This window comes from Molothrus ater, chromosome Z, assembly GCF_012460135.2.
Source record: "Molothrus ater isolate BHLD 08-10-18 breed brown headed cowbird chromosome Z, BPBGC_Mater_1.1, whole genome shotgun sequence".
In the NCBI taxonomy this organism is placed as follows: Eukaryota; Metazoa; Chordata; class Aves; order Passeriformes; family Icteridae; genus Molothrus; species Molothrus ater.
Genome location: NC_050511.2, coordinates 19,572,450 through 19,592,589, shown reverse-complemented (window position 1 = coordinate 19,592,589; position 20,140 = coordinate 19,572,450). Strand labels below are relative to the sequence as shown.

Sequence of the window (20,140 nt, the reverse complement as noted above, 5' to 3'; positions counted from 1 at the left end):
AACATAAACAAATATTATTAATAAAGTGAGGTCCTGAAGCCATGGAGCTGACATAATCCTCACTGGACATCTTCTGATGGCAAAATTTTTCTAGCAACACGGCACTGCATCTATCAATGCTCAGAAGCCATGTCAGAGCTATCAGCAGCACGTCCATGTTGGTCTGAAGATGATGAGCAAGCAAAATACCTAAGGGGTCTTTTGCTGAAAGAACTTATCTTCCTGGCTAGCTGTGAAATTTAATAACGAACCAAGTTTTTTCCTTCACAGGTGATCTTCCAAGAAAATGAAAAAACAATAAACCCGACTAAGTGCAGATCTGACACCTACCAAGAAATTTAATCATCATTTTATTGCAATTGTATGCAGAATGTATTATTACTGATGGTTTGAGGACTATGAGCAGTTTTAAACACCCTAAAAAAACACCCTGCACTTTGCCTAGTTATTAATAGTCATCTTTGTCTGAAGATGACTGTACAAAACTTCTGTCAGATTGATAATCACACTTGAGATTAGAAAGCATGATACAGAGTACAAAGACACCTCCCCAAGATGGCAGCAGTGCAGCTGCACCCTCCACACACACCTAGTAATGCAGATGGCACATACAGAGCACATCCTACAGACAAATGCTTCAGTTTCCCACATACAAGTTTCATGTAGTTTAAAAAAAAAATCCCTCTTTAAACAGCTATCAAGGCTTTCTAACTGCAAACAAAATAAAAACCCCAATAGCAGAAGGAATGAGTATAGTCAAGCAAAAAACACCAGGCTTTCACATGGCACACTTGAAGGACATCCAATTTTCATGCAACAATATTTAGAAGCACCAAATGAAGAGTTAGAAGACCTAAGAAAACACAATACCTGCTCTGAAAGTGTTACAGCCCCAGTATAACAAAAACCACATATTTGTTCTTCTGCAAAGACAGCATTAGTACAACTGATTTTCACTGGTCAGTCCTCAACAAGAAAGTTACTTGTACCAGGAAAAAGGGCTGAATTCTCCAAGGCTAGAGTGTACAAGATAGAAGTTATATGTTGCAGTCAGTGCATACATTTAGGCTCACCTTGGTTAGCATTTGCACCCTGAGGCAAAGCATTGGTTAAATTGGGCAGCTCGTTTCCATGGTTTCCATCTTCCCAGGGACAAACATCCACACTGTTCCATTTTTTCAGCTGTTTTAGCCAACTGGACTTCTGCTCCAACTTGCAGTGGGGATTTAAGACTATACACATCCACAGAGCACCTGATTTTAAAAAAATTGCTAAATTATGTTTTCTATTAAAAATGCAGCAGCCAATGACTAATTGCAAACTTCTACAGCATAGATTTTTTCTCCACTCAAAGGCTACTCTGCTTGCTTCCCAGCTATGCTTAATACCTGACACAGGAACTTGGGCTGGCATGGCCAATCTGAAGCAGCTGAAAGATAGTTCCAAGCCAGCCTTCTCAATTAAAAGGCATTAATCAGTAGGCCTTTTATATTAGAAATCCAGAGTTCCCAGTGAATGGCTCATCAGACAGGAAGGAACATCAGTCAAAGGCAAAAAGATAAAACAGAAGTTACATTAACCAAGTTTTTCTTCTAATTCTTGTATCAGAAGTGAATGTTGTTTTATATTAATGAGAACTATGTATCCTTCAGCTTCACGTTACACCAAAGACACATATTAGTAAGACAAGCATCTTGCAAACATACACTTTCACACTCAGAACCCATCAGAAGTACTCATGTAATTCATTCCCAAATGCATCTGGGTCTCAGATAACCAATACACACTAGTTTTGTGCAGTGTGGTAGGAATAAGATGTTTTTACACCAATTACTTCAGTAATTTGGTTACTCTAGAAAATTTGTTTTACATTTTCTGTTTAGGGAGTTCTAAGGGAAGGCTAATTTGTGCTGACATATCACATACCACCATTTCACTAACTGCTCCCTGAGACTGTATCTAGCACAGCAGGCATAAATGCATCTGGATGTCTAGAGGCAATTTTCAAATGGAAAGGTTTTTCTCTAAATCAGCTGTCCCTTCACCAGCTTGAACTTTAACAGAAGCATGAAGACATCTGAAAGTACTGTTTAGCAACAGTTCATTTGCTCATTAAGGATGTGCCTTATACACTAAAAGAGATCATAAGAAAATGCTTAGACTATACAATGTTCATGATAGGCTGGAAAAAAAGCCTAAGAATAAAAATGCAGCTGGTTCTTCTAGGATAATAAATGGCTCCCATTCTGGGATCCTTTTACTAACTAAAAATGCAAAATTGATACCCATGGCACAGGGCATTGCATCACATTCATTTCTAAAGTAACTCAGGTAGGCCACAGCACAGAAACCAATGGAAATACAGCATGATTCTTAAGGTTAAGTCTCCTGCAATTCGACACTAACATATTAGGGGAAGCAATATAAAAAAAATATGAAAACCAAAACAAAATACAATATGTTACTATTCAGAACACCAGAGAGATACTAAACTACTGCAGTTTACTACTGCACAGTGGATTAGAGTAGAGCAAGTGTTCTGGGTTCAGGAAGTGCCTGAAACCTGCCATGTGTGTGAATAAGGTCAATACCACTTTTAAAAACTTACTTTCTTATTTTAACATATTATTTCTTTAAACACACTTGCCAGTACACTTCACTCTCCAAAAGGAGTCAAATTACAACTGGTTCTTATTATTAAGCATCAATCATTCAGTACTGCCCAAGACAGAATGTATGCATTTCTTGCTATCTGCAAAACAAAACACAAGATGCAGCACAATGGAAAGCCTTGGAGAGAACAGTTGTGGGCTTGCTTAGTTATTTTCAAAATCAAGTATCACTTGAAGGTGTAACACTGTACCTCTCAGTATCTAATAAAAACAAAACAAAACAAAACAAGCCAACACAAACCCCCCCAAAAACAAAAATCCCCCAAAAATAAAACAACAAAAAAAAAACCAAGCAAAAAACCCCCAAAAACCCACCAATGTAATACTTTGTAACCAGATTTCCAGTGTAGTCAGACTGAAGCAATAGCAATGTGGAATATCTTAAACCCACTCAGTAAGTATTTCAATCATCCATCAAGGCAGAACACACACTACTGTGCTGCATCATACCCCTACAGAATAAGTGGCCTTTTTTTTCCTCTACATCTGAGGAACACCCCTAGAGGCAAGACAATTCACCACCCTCCTAAGGAAGCTGCACAACACATGTGGTACATCTGTAAGGAGAGGGCAAGATAACCCAAAGTACTAACATTCTTCAAAAATGTCTGTAGTTTCATGTGGGAAACTATGTCAAGCCTAGCAGTTACGCTTGTTAGTAGTCATCGTCTCTGAAACTCAGGCAATTTTCATGTAAAGAATGAGTGTATTTCCAATAAACTCCTCACAACCCACTTAAAATTTCAATAGAACTCACAACTGCACCCTGCTCCCTATGACTTCAGAAAAAGCTGCATGCAACACGTGAGATCTCAAACAGCTTTGATGGCTGTTGATTCCCTGCAGGAAGAGGACTATGAGACAAAACTCATAAGAAAAAAAGGGAACAGAAAGAGCTCCTGTAGCGCTACGAAGTGTACCACCTGGAAGAAGGATGCATAATGCCACTGACCCCTGACTCTTCAATCTATTTGGATTTCTAGGATTTTTTTGGTTAGTTTGGGTTTTAGTGAGATTTGTTTTGGTGTATTTTTTTTCCTTCTCTCCTCTCTCCATCCCTGCCCCAAGTGTATGCATTTACCTCTATTCATATCTCTTCCTACTTCTGCTCCCTAAACACCTTCCCCCTCCCCTGACATGTGCTCCATTCTGGCTGTTTCAATTCACTGATTCCCGCCCTGCTCCCCACGCTGAAGAATCTGAGGAAAATGTTCACTTGTGCCCAGACTTTATCATATGTCGAGTGACAGGAGCCTGGAGGAGGATATTGTTATTTGACTCTGATGCTGCTCAGTGGAAGCCCTCTTGAACTAGCCCTGAAATGTCAACACCAACCTGAAGGTGTACCCTAGTCTCAAACAAGAGAGTTTCTATTTCTGCCTGATGGTTCCCATTTGGGGAAACTGCTGATCATGTTCACCCCTTACTCAGAAATGGCCTATGGACAAAATGAAGGACAGGTACTCATAATCTGCAAGAAAGGTATCGGAATCAATTTCTAGTGACTTCAGCCTAAAAACTGCTGATGGCAACAGTTCATGCTCCAAAGAAACTGGAACACATTCCAAAATACATTCCTACCATTCTTAAGTTTACATGTTTGATTACATTTAATGATTTCACCACTGCAAACTACAATATGAACAAAAGTCTCATTAAATAATACTTTTTAAAAAGAGACACCAAAACCCCAGAGAAAGTATTTGTGTTTACAGACTGTCTTTCTCTCTAACACAGCTCTCTCTCATTCCTATCTCCTTTTCCCCAGATTTTTTTCCATACTGGTTCTCAGAATGCTGACCCATCTTCCCCCCACCCCAAACTGCATGCTATTAGAACACAACTGAAGTTCTTGTTTAAGTTTCTGGACTCTATCCTACGTCTTTTCAGTACAAAACTCCCCACAGCACAGTGCCAAAACAAACACAATTCAATATACAAGAAGTTTTCCCCAGAAAATACTTGGAAAATACGCCATGTTGCAACTGCAATTTGTTGCTTATTTCACAAGAGAAAGGGTATTAGAGCTGTCACATTGCAGTGAGGAATTGCCTATTTTGATTCAACACTAATCTCTTGACCTGAAAAAAGGCAGCTTTGCCAAAACAGACCTTTGGTTCAGACAGACCTCCTTTTGAAAATGCATAATGATCCTTCATCTTTAGTGTTGATCACACAACCAAAAAAAAAAGGAAAAATTTACATGCAGGCCTTCCTTGTACATACAAGGAATATCAGGGCTTTTACGTTTCTCTGGAGACATCCATATCTTTGAACTTAGGGGACAGCATGCATTTACATTGATCGGGATTTAAATACACAAACTGAAAAATGTTAAGAGCATTAAGTCACTGTAAAAGTAGATGTAGTATAGAACAGTAGGATAACTACACATCCTGTGTACACACGTATCCGTGAAGCTATACTGAGGACCCAGCATACTGTTCTGTTCATCCATTTGATTACACTCTGCTTTTCCAAAACACACCATGCTATCTTTGTCAGGGCTGCTGTACAGCTGAGCTTGGGTCAGCATTTCCTCATTCACAACACCTGTGCAATCAATTGCTAGGACTTGGCCTATGCTTTGGTATTATACTTTTCATATACTTTAGATCAAGTATACAGTGCATTTCCAAAATTAAAATATTCAAGAAACAGGTGCTGTAACATTTCTTTGCCTTTTCCATTAATGCACAACTTCATCTTAAAAAAGAAGCTACAGGAGTAGTAGTTGACCATTTCAAAGAAAATGTAGCCAAGATCATTCCCTCTGCCCAAGAGACAAGACAGCTTCAACACCTGCTGCACACTTGCCACTGTGCCCCACTTGAGACTAATCAATTCTATTACAAAAATCATAATCTTCCAGCATTGAAAGTGCCAGAAGAAAAACAATACTAGCAGACAGAACCTATGAATGCTTTAAACTATAAGTGTCAGCAAAGGACTTTAAAGTGGTTTACATCTGTATTTTAAACACATACCCACTTTCACTGGGAAAGCCACTTGGAAACCTCAAAGAAGGTACTGTGTAGTATTTATTGCTTCTGAATGAGAAGGACAAGTGACTTCAGAATAACTGGCAAAGCCACTGCCCTTCTCCAGGCACGGAGAGATCTGCACCAGAACAAGGCATAATCACAAGTCCCACTGGAGACTGCTCCAATTAAACAGTTGCCTTTATAGAATGGTAAAGATAGGCAAAGTGCTTCAGGACTATTCCCTTTTCAATCAGAACATCAAGGAAAACTACTCTCAGCACTCAGTTGCACCCAAGTTGCAACTTTATTCACAAAAATGGCGTAATGCATTCTGGTTTCAATATTTAGCCTTCAGAAAAAAAGATTTTCTTTGAGTGTTGTGTTTTTTGAAGAACAGAGTGCTTCATTTTGCACTAATTCATTCTATTACTGAATTAAACTTTGATGTATTGGTCTTGACAAGTGCTTCATGCTGATTGTATTGTGTATGATAGCATAATCACTCCCCTTGCATTTCACACTAGCTGGCTGATTAACGCCATAGATTACCCGCAGCACTGATGGCATGAGGGAATCACTGCCCTTCTGCAGGCTAACCTCCGAGCACGCATTTCAGAGAGGGGAAGTGTAAAACAGAGACAAAATAAAATGCCTAATTCCTTAAGCTTCTGTTTCTTGCTGCCTGCTGCTGCTATAAGGGTTAAAGGCACATGTGCATTTGGCTGAAACATGTATTTACATTTTGAGATCCTATTCTAAGCTATCAGCAACCACGAGATCTGATTTCTGTGTCAAGTAACTACAAACTTCTGCTTTCTCCTTCTGTGTTTTCAACTTTTAACACAACGGAATAAGGAATTAACCACACGCTTCAGACATTTTGCATGAGTCTGTTGTTCTGGGTTCTGACCTTTCATGAATGTTTTAAAAATTCCTGCATCTTTGCAGACACTCTGCCATTTGACCAAAGGGTTTCAAAGGTTTTCAAAGAACAGGAATTTGCTTGAAAGGTGCAGTTTACAGCGTGTCAGTGGACTATGACCTCCCCAAGAGAACACTTAAGATCAGTCATACGTTCATTAGATACCCCTGTTGCATCTATAGTGCTCTATAACCTAACCACCATAGCAAGACAGGGGCTATTAGTCTACAAAGCTGAAGAAAAGTAAAAAGAACCTGCAAATGAACCTTACTGATTAACTTTCCTCATATTTAGAAAACTATCTAATCATTTGTTTACAATCAATCAAGTGAAGGCAAAAGCATGGCTAATACTAACATATATAGTACAAAAATGGTCCTTTATCTTAATATAACTCTTCACAATTTTAACTAGCTGCCAATATTTACAGCTAGGTGGAGAACACAAAGTATGCTCCTGACCAAAATATGTATCAGATATTTTACCAATTACTTTATCTACCAATATACTCTCAGTAGGAACAGTCTATCTTCAGAGACTTCAAGAATTTTCAGAAAGTTGATGTGACTGTAACTATAAATCCATTAAGCTACTTCCATATAAATTTATCCTTGAGATGAATGAATTCCTCTCACAGTTAATTTTTAAAGAAGAGGCAGAACAGGAGATGTTTGTCCAACAAAACAAGCTATTAATAAAGCAGAGACACAAAAATACCTCTCCTACAAAAAACCACAAAAATCAACCAACGGAACAAAAAGCTACCAAAAACATGGAGCAAGTGCAAACACTCCCAGGCATACCAGGAATTACAATTGCCACAACTGTTCTCACAGAACATAAATAATGCACTGTAACTGACCAAAGGAATACATTCTGATTGTCTAGTTTGAATTCCTTCCCACACTTTTGTTTCACAAGTCACTTCCACCTTCAAGTTCAAACATGACTGCTGAGTTTTTACAAAAACAGCAGACTTCAATTACAACTTTTACTACAAGAATCTAGCACAGCACCTGGCTAGACAGCTTACTGACTACTTACCACAATGCAAAATTCTAAGGTTATTTTTAGTTTTTAGTTAAATTTCTCCAGCTCCAATTGTAATTTTCAGCTACGTTTGTGGGTTTTGAAGAACTGTCTTCCCTATAAAATTTTTTGTCTATATAATAGAGAGTTATAAAGGATTTCCTTTGTCTTGACTTGACACACCCAAGTGGCTTGATATTCTTGCACCTCTCACTTCCAATTTTTTTTTTCCAGTAATCATGGAATACTGGAAAAAGACAAAAGATTGGAAAATAGCACAAGGCTAGGCTACATGGCTGAATCAGATGTAAAGCTCAGAAGTCAGTGAAGACTCAGTAATTCTTCCCCATGAATCTATCATTTTTCTCTAGGTCTGGTATTTACTAGAAGTGACATTGGAAAATTGAATGGTAGCCTACTGTTACTGAAGTATGAAAAATAACACTAGGGGAAAATAACACTATCAGCTTGGCTTAGAGTAAAACTCTGTCCTTAATCTTTGCAGACATGACTCCACAGTTAGGGCTGTGGAGTTGTGCACCAGCTTCAATACACATCATTTTTTAGGACCATTTCAAGTAAATCAATTCAACATTAAAGGAATTAAAAAAACAACTGCTTTAATGTGGGTACTTACAAAAACCCTGAAGTACTTTACAACCAACTAAACAGAATGGAAATGCAACTTTCTGTATGGCATTAAAAATAAACCCCTCAAGCTATGGTAATTATTGTGACCATTATTTCTGAAATCTGATAAATGCCACAGGATTAGCTCAGCTGGTTAGAGCATGGTTCTAATAACACAAAGTTGTGGGTTTGATCCCCATATGGGCCATTCACTTATGAGCTGGATTCAATGATCCTTCTGGGTCCTTTCCAACTCAGAATATTCTGTGATACTACCTAAAAAACCCCATTTTTACTGTCATACTCTGGCCTCACATACACCCTCATTTCAAATACTCTTAAGGCAATGTCAGTAATGGAGGAAGAAGGAAATGATCCCCAGAGAAGATGGACAAATCCATCTTTGCAGAACAGCAGCCTGGCTTCATTCACTGAGGAAATGAAGGTGACAGCATCAACCAAGACACTGTAGGGCCATGACAGCAATTTAAGTCGTCATCCATAACTCAGGTCTTGGAACAGGAAAACTACCTTGTGATGCTAATTCTGACCTACTGTTAATTTAGCACCTCCAACAACAGAAATCATTCAAAGACACTGACATAAATCAACAGCTTGTTCTGTGAAAAAGCAGGTGTCACCTTAAGTGCATGACCTAAGGGTACATGTGTTTCATAAGACAGCTGAGACTAAACAATATTAATGTAACTACTACTTAAGCAAAGACAGCCTACTGGATATGATACAGTTTGAGACAAAATTATGTGTAAGATACCACTCTACCTAGAAAAGCCCCACAATGAAAGACCTAGGGAAATGGTGCATCCAACCTCCCTTGAAAAACAGGACTTCCTACAGCTTTCATTTCAAGGCCAGAAATGCCCTATGTGCAACTGACTAATCTATACCTAGAAATCTGAAGTTAACTTTATTTTCTACAAGAGCAGGGCATGGATACTTTCTTTAGCTTTATGGCAATACATGATGCAATTATAAGTGGGTATATTAAACAATATAAAGACAATAAGCATATAAACTTGGCAGTTGAATTTCAAACTCAGTCTTGCTGTGCTGTTTTATAAAAACCATAAAATACAGGGGAAAGTAATTATCTCTACTACATGGCTGACCCAAAAAAGGGAGACTGCAAAAAGTATGCAGGTCCAAAAAAATGGTACTAGAGCACCAAAACTGTAAGGAATGCTTAACTTTATCCATTCTTTTTCATGCCAGCCCTGGAGTAATCATTACGTCTGGCACCAGGAAGGAATTCCTCTAGAGGCATACTGGCAACAACCATAGCTGCTTTTGTCCTTTTTCCCCCTCTCCCTTAAGCACTAAGCACAGATAATCTGTTCAGAACAGCTGGCATGTCCCATTCATACAGGTTTGTTTCTAACTGCAAAGGGAAGGAATGCCTGAGACAGAAATATAGATAGAAAATAGCTTCATTCAGTTAAGGTTAAAAGAATCTAACACTGTTTTCTAGAGATGACTATAAATTTTTATCGGGAAAAAATTCAGAGTGTTTTCCAAATTTAACAAAAAAAACCAACAAACCAACATTATTTAACACTTGCTCATTAGTTTGCTTATGGCAAATGGTAATTAAATCTCTCTTAATTCCTTTGCTAACCTCAACATTTAGAATTAAGCTTTAGATGAGGAGCAAAGTGTTACTAATAAAGATCTAGGCATGATCCATCAGGAAATATATTGTACTATTTCTCTGTATCACATGACCTTGTAAAATGGTACTTTATTTTAACTTTTAACACAAAACTATATCATTCTAATCCAGAAAATGGTCAACATACCAGTGTGAAATCAAAATAGACTATCAGCCTGACCCAACATTAAAAAGTGGTATACAACAGAGCAAAGTACTAGTGAAAACCTAGTAAGAACTACTGTAGCAAAGCCTCATTATCCACCATACTCCTTTGTAGAAATGGTCCATTTAATATGCTAGTATACATTTAGTATATAACAGAAAGGACTGCAAGAATGCTACTGGAAAGAGCTTTATCACACGAATGAGGGTCATTTCAGTACCATAAGAGGTTCCTACACTTAAACACTTGAGATTCCAATCGGTGGTTGAGGTACAGAGATTACACAATAAATGTGGAAGGTACACAGCTGAACATAGAGAGTACCATTTAAGTTCTCATCAACATCATAAAATAAGATGACCAAGAGAGACCTGGACCAGCGTGAAGCAAAACCACAACACATTCACCAACTCTATTCACTGCCCTGCCTTGCCAAGGACCTCTTTGGACACTTCCCCATGACAATGCCATCATATTTCTACTTCACAAGAAACTAATCCTTGACTCTAAAAAAACCCAACTCTCCTCTCCCTTTAGGAGTTCTTAAATATCAAAATGGAGGAAATCTACTAGAAATGTTTGTTTTGGAACATGCAAATTATGCAAAGTTGCTTCACCTTGAAGATAAGCAATAGGATATGAAGATAGTGAAAATGGTAGCTCACAGGAAAAAACCTGATTCTATAATCTACATGTTGACAAGTTGTTGGGCTCCATCACTCCATCAAGCAGTAGATACTTGTCTTAGATTCTTCTACTTGACTGCTTTCATCAGATTAAGCATCTGGGATTTAATTTAGGAGTTTCAGCTTTATTAAGCTGTCACAAGAGCAGCCCTATTCTGATAACAGTAGCTGGTCTAATTATGGCCTGGTTTAGGGTTGACAAGTACAATGATTCATTCATGGCACATGAGAAGCAATAAAAAGTTGTTTTGCATTACAGCTTTAAAAATGTAGACACTTTTTTCATTTAATTTGTCACTTAGCTTTTGCTAAGAGGACTGTTAAATTGCAGTAAGAGGCAAATGGGGCTTTTAGTTTAAATGCAATCCCCATAATTAATGATCTGTAATGGCACAGCGCTCAAGCGGGAACACTATTGTTTCACAGTGGGCTGTGATGGTGACATGTGACTTTTGTATTCAGGTCCTGTAATATCCATGTGGCTAAAGGGCTTCCTATTTCATTTCACAGCCAGAAGCCTGAAGAAAACACCAATTAACTTGCAGATCCCATTTGCCAACAAAACAGTCTCTTCCCAGTGTCTGGCAGTGCTCAACATTTAATTCCAAAACAGAGCCTCACAGCCATCATGATCCCTGGGCTGGAGTACAGAGTCAATTTTCCCCCTTTTTTAGGGGGAATCTTTTTATTTTTCATGAGAACAAGCAACTTTTACTTTATTTTTCATGGATGAGTATTCATGAATTGCCCATCTACTAAGATCACACAGTCCATTTTTTTTTCTCTCTAGTCTATAAAGAAAGCTTTCTTTCAAATCAGAGATCTCAGCTCAACAGGCATCAGCAGGTATTTACTTTCCATTTCCATACTCCATTTTACCAGTGCAATTTAATTAAAAGGCAAACCAAGGGGCTTCAGATGATTAATCATTATGACATCCTAAACTCCTCAACCATGGTCACCATGAGTCAAACATCTAAAAAACAGCATGTGAAATTTATATACTGGGATACCATTTAAACAGCAATGTGAAGAATTCCAACTCTGCTTTAAACTCTGCAAAGTGGAATTCATGTATTACTGTGGCAAGTTGGAAGTAATCACCAGTGCATCACTGAAACTGCATCTAAATTCTCCTAGCTTGAGAAGTATCTGAGCAAGCCTTAGAGCTCTGACCTGTAGCCTTTCCAATAGCATACCTCTGACATTCCATAAGTAGCATACAGCTCATCCCATTCCTTGATGTAGAACAGGAAAATCTGCTAGGCAATTATTATATTTTACTTCCTATCTAGAGGTTTTAAAAAACAACTGCCTAGTTATGTGGAAGACCTTTTTTTATTAACATGATGCTTTTGCTCAAGAAATTAGGACTTTGCTCTAAAAATTGCCAGGTTCATACTTGGACCTAAAGTACTTCATTTGCGGGTCTTGAGTGGACGTTTCACTGATTTTAAGGGGGGTTTTTCATTTTTATTTTAGGCGTGCAGTGTTTCACTGTTGTTGTTTTTAAATCAGCACCTTCATTCAAACCCAAAATGACTTCTACTGAAATCAGCAATTTACCACAAACTTGAACAGGAACTATGATCAAAGCTCAGTGCGTCCTTCCAGTACCCTTGCCAACACCCAATGCCAGGCAGGAAGCATCACTTAAATTCTAATGAAAGGTTCAAATGACCCAGTGAAGGAGCAAAGTTGAAGTTATTTAAGTATGCTTAAAAGTCTATGCCAAGATGGAACTGACAAAGTGGCCATATGCCTAGCAGTTGGCAGACAGCATACCAAGGCAAGCAAGAGAGTCTTTATTAAGCAGAGTCTATATTTACTTACTTTGTATGCCCTAAAATTCTCCCTAACTACAACAAATGGCTACCTACCTGTGACATACATGAGAGTACAGCTAAAAGTTTTTTTTGAAAGACATATATCCTCCTCCAGATTACTCTGAACAGGTAATAAAAATGTTAAATATGCAGAGGCCTGTGTATCACACCCTCCATCAATATTTTGGTTCTCTGACACTCTAGAAGATAACAAGCCAACATTTCTTTGTAATGCCATGATAGCACGACTCTTTTAAACTCAGTAAACTCTTTTAAACTCAGTCTGAGTTACCTCTTCTACCAGAACAGATCTTATGTTGCTGGGGCTACCCTGATTTTCCCTCTGCAGTCTGCTATTGTAACTCTGGTCTCCCTTAAAATCTACTTGAACTTTTTGTACATTCATTTTTTTTTCCTTGAGATGCAAGTTTCACATGGAAAAAGTAATGTTTTATGTGAAAACAGGGAAACTCAAATAAAGTAAGATCCTAGCAAAAACACTGCAGAAGCTTGTAGCCTTCACATCAGGTAGGAGTTAATCTGGAGCAATTCACACAACTAACAGAGTTTTGGAGGCAACTTGCTATGCACCAGTGGAAGGAACCAAGATATCCTATCAGTGGGAAGAAGAAATAGACAGTTTAGAATCATAGAATCATGGAGATGGAAGAATCAAGTTAAGTTCTACCCTTTGCCTACTGCCCACCTGGTGTGACTGAAGCGTATTTGCAACTGAAACCATGGTACAAGATCAACATATTTTGATTCTGTTAAGAAGTGTCAGAGCAGTCCAGAACTGAAACAATACGGTCAGCCTCAGACTGCAAATACAGCACAGCAGGTCAGGCAGTGGTAAGGCTGCTTTTTGGAAGTGACATCTAGAATTCTGATTAACTGGAGGTAAACTAAATTCAATTAATCCAAAAGTATTTATTATTTGATCCTGCAAAAAGATAGATTCTACCTCCTCTACCTTCAGACAGGTGTTGTCAAGAAAATGATGTTAAAGAAGACTGATGAAACAAGAGGAGCCGCTACAAAAATTTTAAAAAAACTTTTTTGTTTATTGACAGCATGTGGCAAGACTGCTACAGGTAACAGATGGAGAACACATTTCTGCCTCTCCCACCACCTACCAACTCAACCCACATAAGCAATGAAGCATGAGACCCTCCAGGTTTCAGTATACTGGAATACAATTTTGTTCCATGTATGTCCAGCTAGGCATGTGCCTTGTTTGGCAAAAACTGTTATTTTCGGGGAAAACAAGACAAGGCATCATAAAAATGGTGGTTAAACTTGCAGTTATTTCTAGACTCCAAGAGAACTTTGCATGCTATGACATTAAGGATTCTGGTCATAGAAGTATAGGTAATTAGCAGCTTATTAGCCTAGTGCTTCAATTACAGTGAACATAATTTTTGCTATACAGGTTATATCCAATCTTATCCCACCAGTTGGTATCTGATTCAATCATCATTTTTGACCTCTAAGAGTGCAAAAGTTAAGTTTTGCATTTGAGACTTCTTTTCTAAATGAAGCATATTACTCTTACTTGGATTTGATTTCATTTAGCTTGATTTTGGACCTTTAAATTACATTAAGAGCATTATGATATTTGCTCTCTTCTTTACATTACTTACATAATGTCTCACAGGACATCATCTGTAAAACATTATTAAATGTTTTTATGTTTCCTGCCACATAAGTCAGACGTAGCCATATTGACCAGAGCCCATCAAAACAGACTTCTTTAAGTCTAGACTTGAAAAGCCTTTCCAGAATGAGAACACAGGTTTCTAATCCAAATTCCATGAATCACAATGCAGTTCCATTTAGGCCATGCGTATCTCCAGTTTGCTTTAGGAAAGAGCTTCCAAGACACCTGTAGTAAGGTTTGGAATGCTAAGACAGACACATTAATACGTTCACTCACACACTCAGTGAATTACCTCTCAGAGGAATGAATCAGATTTACCACTATATTTTAAATCAGATTGTCTTTAATCTCCCACACACTTGCGTATCTACTAGTTACTAGTTTGTTACAGCAGTTGATATATCTAGGAATGCAATGCTTGTGGTTACTTTCTATCTTTCCTCTCACGATGCCATCCTGAAAAACAAGTTTTATTGATTTTCCCTTCAGATAACACCCTGTATCAATAGAGGCTGAGAGGGATTTAGAGCAGCCCTGCAGTGAAGTACTTGGTGTTACTAGTGGATAAGAGGCTGGACACGACCCAGCCATGGGCCCTCACAGCTCAGAGAGCGACACGTGTCCTGGGCTGCATCCAGAGCAGTGTTCGGAAGGGAGGGGATTCTGCCCCTCTGCTCTGCTCTGCTGAGACTCCACCTGCAGTGCTGCATCAGCTCTGGGGTCACAGCACTGGAAGGACATAGACCTATTGGAGGAGACTGAGAGAAGGGCCACAGAGACGACAAGAGGGACAGAGCACTCGCCATAAAAGGAAAGGCCGAGAGAGTTCGGGTTTACTCAGCTTGGAGAAGGCTTTGGGGAGAGCTTAGAGCACCTTCCAGTACCTAAAGGAGACCTACAAGAAGACTGAAGAGGAACTTTTTACAAGGCATGTAGTGATCAGACAAAGGGGAATGGCTTTATAGTGAAAGCTGGAAAGTTTAGATTTGGTATTAGGAAAAACATTCTTTACTGTGAGGGTGGTGAGGCACTGGAACCATTTGCTCAGAGCAGCTGCAGATGTCCCATCCCTTGAAGTGTTTCAAAGCCAGGTTAGATGAAACTCTGAGCAAACTGGTCTAGCGAAAATTGTACCTGCCCATGGCAGGGCAGTTGGAACTAGGTGATCTCTAATGCCCTTTCCAATCCAAACCATTTAATGGTCCTGAGATGAGATTCTTAACAGATTTTGAAAACTTCTGAAGTAGTAGTTCAAAACTGTATTAGTGAAGTCCTGGACATCAGTTCAAATATACCTTTCCCATTTCAGCAATGTTAATTGTTAGTCTTCTGTATTTTGTCTCCTTTCTCGCTCAGTAATTGACTTCTGTAACTGTGAATCGGTTTCTTCCTCAACCTTTCCAGCTCAGCACTAGAGGCTTATGTATTTCACCTCAGCGGTGTAGCTACATTTCCACTTTTTGCTTTATTCTTTCTAGAGCCTCTACTACTCAAGTGTTGGAATTGTACTTCTTTTACACCATGTTCCCAAATGCAAGTGTCTCTATCTGAAGGTCAGAAATTTGATCTTACCCAAAATTAACTGACTAAAAGAAAACTGCAGGAAACTCTAATCTGCTCAGCCTAGAATCACAATAGAAGTTTTTCTCGACTCCAAATATATAACTGTTTCTTTATTAAACATATGAACACCTAAACAAGTCTGTGAATTTACCCAGTTCATCCCAGAGCTGCCTATACTTGTCAGTCATTGTAGTTCCTTGTTGTCTCCAAAGCGACAGACGGGGGTCAGCCATGAACTGTTCTGTTATCAACGTCAACATGCGCGCTCCATTTGAATCTCTCATTTTTAGCATCTCTCGCACCTAGGAAACGAGTCTTTTAATACAAACTTGAAAAAAGCAAAGAAATCGCAGTACAGACAATATGCTGCAGTGTTAAATATTCCCCTTTTGCTAAGTTAGAAATGCAATTCATATGTATGATGGCAAATTTTTAGGTAGAAAAAACAGTCTGCCTTCCCAATTTTTGACAAAATTTTGGGCTCAGTATCCAATTGCAATTCTTCAGAGAATTTTTCACAAGCAATCCACAGGTGTATTATACAAACTGCTGTAAGGTTTTCCACCATTTTGGGGGTGGGAAGGAAGAAGAGAACAGCAAAGCTGTAGAAGCTTGAAATGTTACTTCATATCCTTACACTGATCAAGACAAACCAGATTGTAGTCCACTTCTGTACAACTCATTGTCAAGTTGCCATTGTATTCCCAAGGCTTTGTGTTATTTTAGAATAGCAGAATCTAGAACTCTGAGTAAGATGCAAGCAAGTACAGACCGGCTTGGAGAACAGGGGAAAGAAAAAAAGGTTCAGAGTACTCAACACACCTTTGCAAAAAGCAAATTGAGCTGCTTCCCTGATCCATGGTATCCACCCTGGGAAAGGAAGAGTTTAACCTGTTCTTGGACTTGTTCCTCATCCAAATGCCAGCAATTTTCATCATCTATGCTAGCACCTGCTGTTGGGTCAGGAGCACCTGCAAACAGCAAGAAAAGAAATCATTATGTTCTATATGAAGAAGAGAGGTTCTTGAGTCCAGGGGAGAGGACTACTGCAGAGGGGTTTTTTATGTCTTCTCCTGTTTTGGATACCTTGATTTTAATCTAAACAGTCTTTAGAATAGACTTAAATTTCTTCTCAGTAGTCTTAAGCACTTAGAAATTATACCTATGAAAAGGCATTTAAATACATAATATTCTCTTCTCTGACAAAACATTAGAATCAAGGTAAGGGTTTTTCTTCCCATCTCAGCAGCTACACTAGAATGATTTTACAAGGAAAATTAAGATTTTTGAATTATATTTCTACCACTGTGATGTTAAAACCACTCTCCCCAAAACACCTGTGTAATTCCTGTACCTTCAGCAATCTTGCTCAGGTTTAAGTGACTGCTAGTGAGCGCTGCTATTGATGAACATGAGGAGAATCATCACCTTGGTGCCTCTGAGCTGTGATGGCTCTGCAAAGCTAAACAAAGAGTAAAAAAATCCCCAAACAAATCCAAAGTCTTAAAGCACTAAAGGCATTTCCATCATAAGTAAGAGCTATAGACACTCGACTATGCTGCTTTCAAGGAAGCATTTTTACATAGGCAATGTCATCTGCACAGAGTCAATTAAGAGCCACTTGACTTGAATTAGCCCAGTATCAACTGAAATTACTAGATTCACATAAAGCAGTGCTTTGGCCACAGATTGCCATAACGCAGCTTTTGCAGATCAGACCAGTGATGTTCCCTCTCTTGAACTTAACAAGTTCTTGCACCATCTAATAAACTATATTTTTCTGAAGAACCCTGCACCTCCACTGGACATCTTCTAAAAGGTCGTCAAACTGAACAGGCTGAAAAGTACTTATCTACAGTGTTGGACTCAGCTCAAGGCTGGGAATCACCATACCATATATCAGTTATTTTAAGCATGGCTGAGACTCAAGTTGACCTTACATTTTAATTTTGAATTTATCACAGCTGCATAATCTCTATCTCTATTATGTTTTGAGAAGATGTTATAGAAATGAATCACGTTCAACAACTCTCTCATTGAAATCTGTGTCCATGTTACTCTGTAGAAAAAAAGAAAATATTGCCAGGGAAAGAAAATTACATAAATTTCAAAAAAGCTGGGACTTTTTATAGAAATCCTAAAAACTTAAAAAACCAAAATAGCTACAACTCTACGATGTACAGGAAAAAAACCCATTGATTCAAACTTTTGTTTCAGAATTGCAGCTTTGCCATGAAGGTGAAGCTTTTAAGTGCTCACATGAAATGCTGAACTCTTTATTCAATGAAAATACAAACAGAAGATTTAGAGGGTCAGAGGGATTTCTTATCTACAAATTGCTGAGACTGTAAACAAAAAAATGTTCCAGCTCAGCAACTTCCTAAACTGTCTCATTTTCACAGCCTAAAGCAGGGAACAATGCACTGCTGTAAATATATATACACACATATATGCTTAATTAATAAGAAATTATGTCTTTGGAGGTGTGAATAAACTCTCCTGTTTCCCACAGGAACACAAAAATGTCTCAGAAGACAGGAATCAAGCTCAAGACAGCATAAAAACCAAGGAATCGAAAACTTGCTCTTCTGCAAATGTTTTCATCTTCAATTTATTTGTTTTAAAGGGCTTTCAATTCTGTCAGCTACATGAAACATTTACTGATAAGTCTTTGGTTGCACAGAACAAGATAAAAAGGAAAATCAAGCCACACAAGAATAAGCAGTGCAGCTGTTGCACAGACCAGGTTTGCAGTATCACCGTGCAAATAGTTTAAATATTTCATTGCTCTAAAACACAAAGAGGGTGAAGAGGAACTTTATAAAAGCAACAGTATATACAAGATACACTTAAATTTGTTCCTTACTTCAATAGAGATTTATCTTTAAATAATCTTGGTAGGGTTACTTTCAAACTGAATTAAAAATAGCCCAGTATTCCCCAGCTAAGCTTCCCTATTTAGGGGATGAAAAAAAATCATTCTGCAACTCTTTACACTTTATCTGTGTAAACAGATAAAGCTCACCTGTCATTTTGTGTTACAAGGTTAGAAAAGCAATACAGCTACCACAGATTCTTTAACAACAGGTTTCCTTTACAAAAATAAGTGTGCCTGCTACCCAGGGCCACCAGCACTGCCTCCACCAAGGCTACTCCTGCCAGTATGATCCCAAATATATCTTAACCAGGAGCACAGTATCACTACATTCACACCACAGTTACTTGCAAGCTGTTAGGCCAGACGACTGTAAAGGATGAAGATGCCAAGAGTCTGTGCCGTACAGTCCTCTTCAGCACAGTACACAGATACTCTGACTGAGAATGATTTTCTTTCTTACAAGATCTTACATAGCCAATATTCAGTATGATCAAAATTTTTAATTCTAAAGAAATTTCAGTGTACATATAAGCAGCACCAGCTACAGCTGCAATTCACTCATCTTTCAATCCGGTTGGCAGTCTTCAGCCATAGCTGTGGCATGAGGACACTGTGTCTGATCAGGCACAAGTCCAGACACCTTTCAACCAAGGCAGCAGCCAGGCAGCCTACTGATGTTGCTGGAGAAGCCTCAGCTTCAGCTGCTTATCATTCTTGTTTTGGGGTCAAGACATGACCATCTCCCATGTCTCTCAACTATCTAGGCACTTTTCAAGTTCACTAGGTTCACCTACACCCAGGTGACTCATCTAGCCTGTTTCCTCTCCCACTTGAACAGATCATGGATGGGATTTCTACACTGGCATTTCTTCTGAAAACACAGGAGTGGGTGAATAGGTAAGGAACTATCTGAATGAGCAGGACGAGGAAGCTGCCTTAGGGGCTGTGAGAAGCCCTAGCAGTAGCTGTCAGGAAGGCTCAGGCTCAACACTGAATAGGCAGAGCTGAAGGCTCAAACCAAAGGCAGCAGCTTCGCTCAGGGTGTGGCACGGCCCTGAACTGGCACTGGCAAGGCTTTGGCAGAAGGACAATTTGGCTGCAGAAAGAAAAGAGGAACATGAACAGCCCTGAATTTAAACTCTGCAGGGCAGTTTGGTACCAGGGTTAAACCCTGTCTCCCACTTGTAACCTGGGGATAAGTGTTACTCATGTGCTTCAGAAAGATGTCATGAGGATACATGAGTTCACATTTGAACTATGAAAGTGAGAAGTACTGTATAATTATGCTAATATTAAAACCTGTAATTAAAGTGTGTCAGTTTATAGACACTAAACTAACATATTAATCTCCTTCTCCCCAGCCTCTGGCTTTTTAAACTTTTGCCATGACTGGTCTTTGAAATACACTGTACATCATGTACATACATTTAAACATACTAAATAAAGTCTTCATAA

General features: G+C 38.7%; 1 protein-coding gene across 1 annotated transcript in view; it reads right to left on the bottom strand.

Annotated features, from left to right (window-relative positions):
• Positions 1-20,140, bottom strand: part of ZSWIM6 (zinc finger SWIM-type containing 6) — a 108,380-nt gene that overhangs the window by 22,049 nt on the left and 66,191 nt on the right. Inside the window, exons 3-5 of the mRNA XM_036403508.1 lie at positions 16,630-16,778; positions 15,959-16,109; positions 1,074-1,253 (exon numbers count right to left, since the gene is read on the bottom strand). Coding sequence (XP_036259401.1) covers positions 1,074-1,253; positions 15,959-16,109; positions 16,630-16,778 — 480 coding nt within the window. The remainder of the gene's footprint in view (positions 1-1,073; positions 1,254-15,958; positions 16,110-16,629; positions 16,779-20,140) is intronic.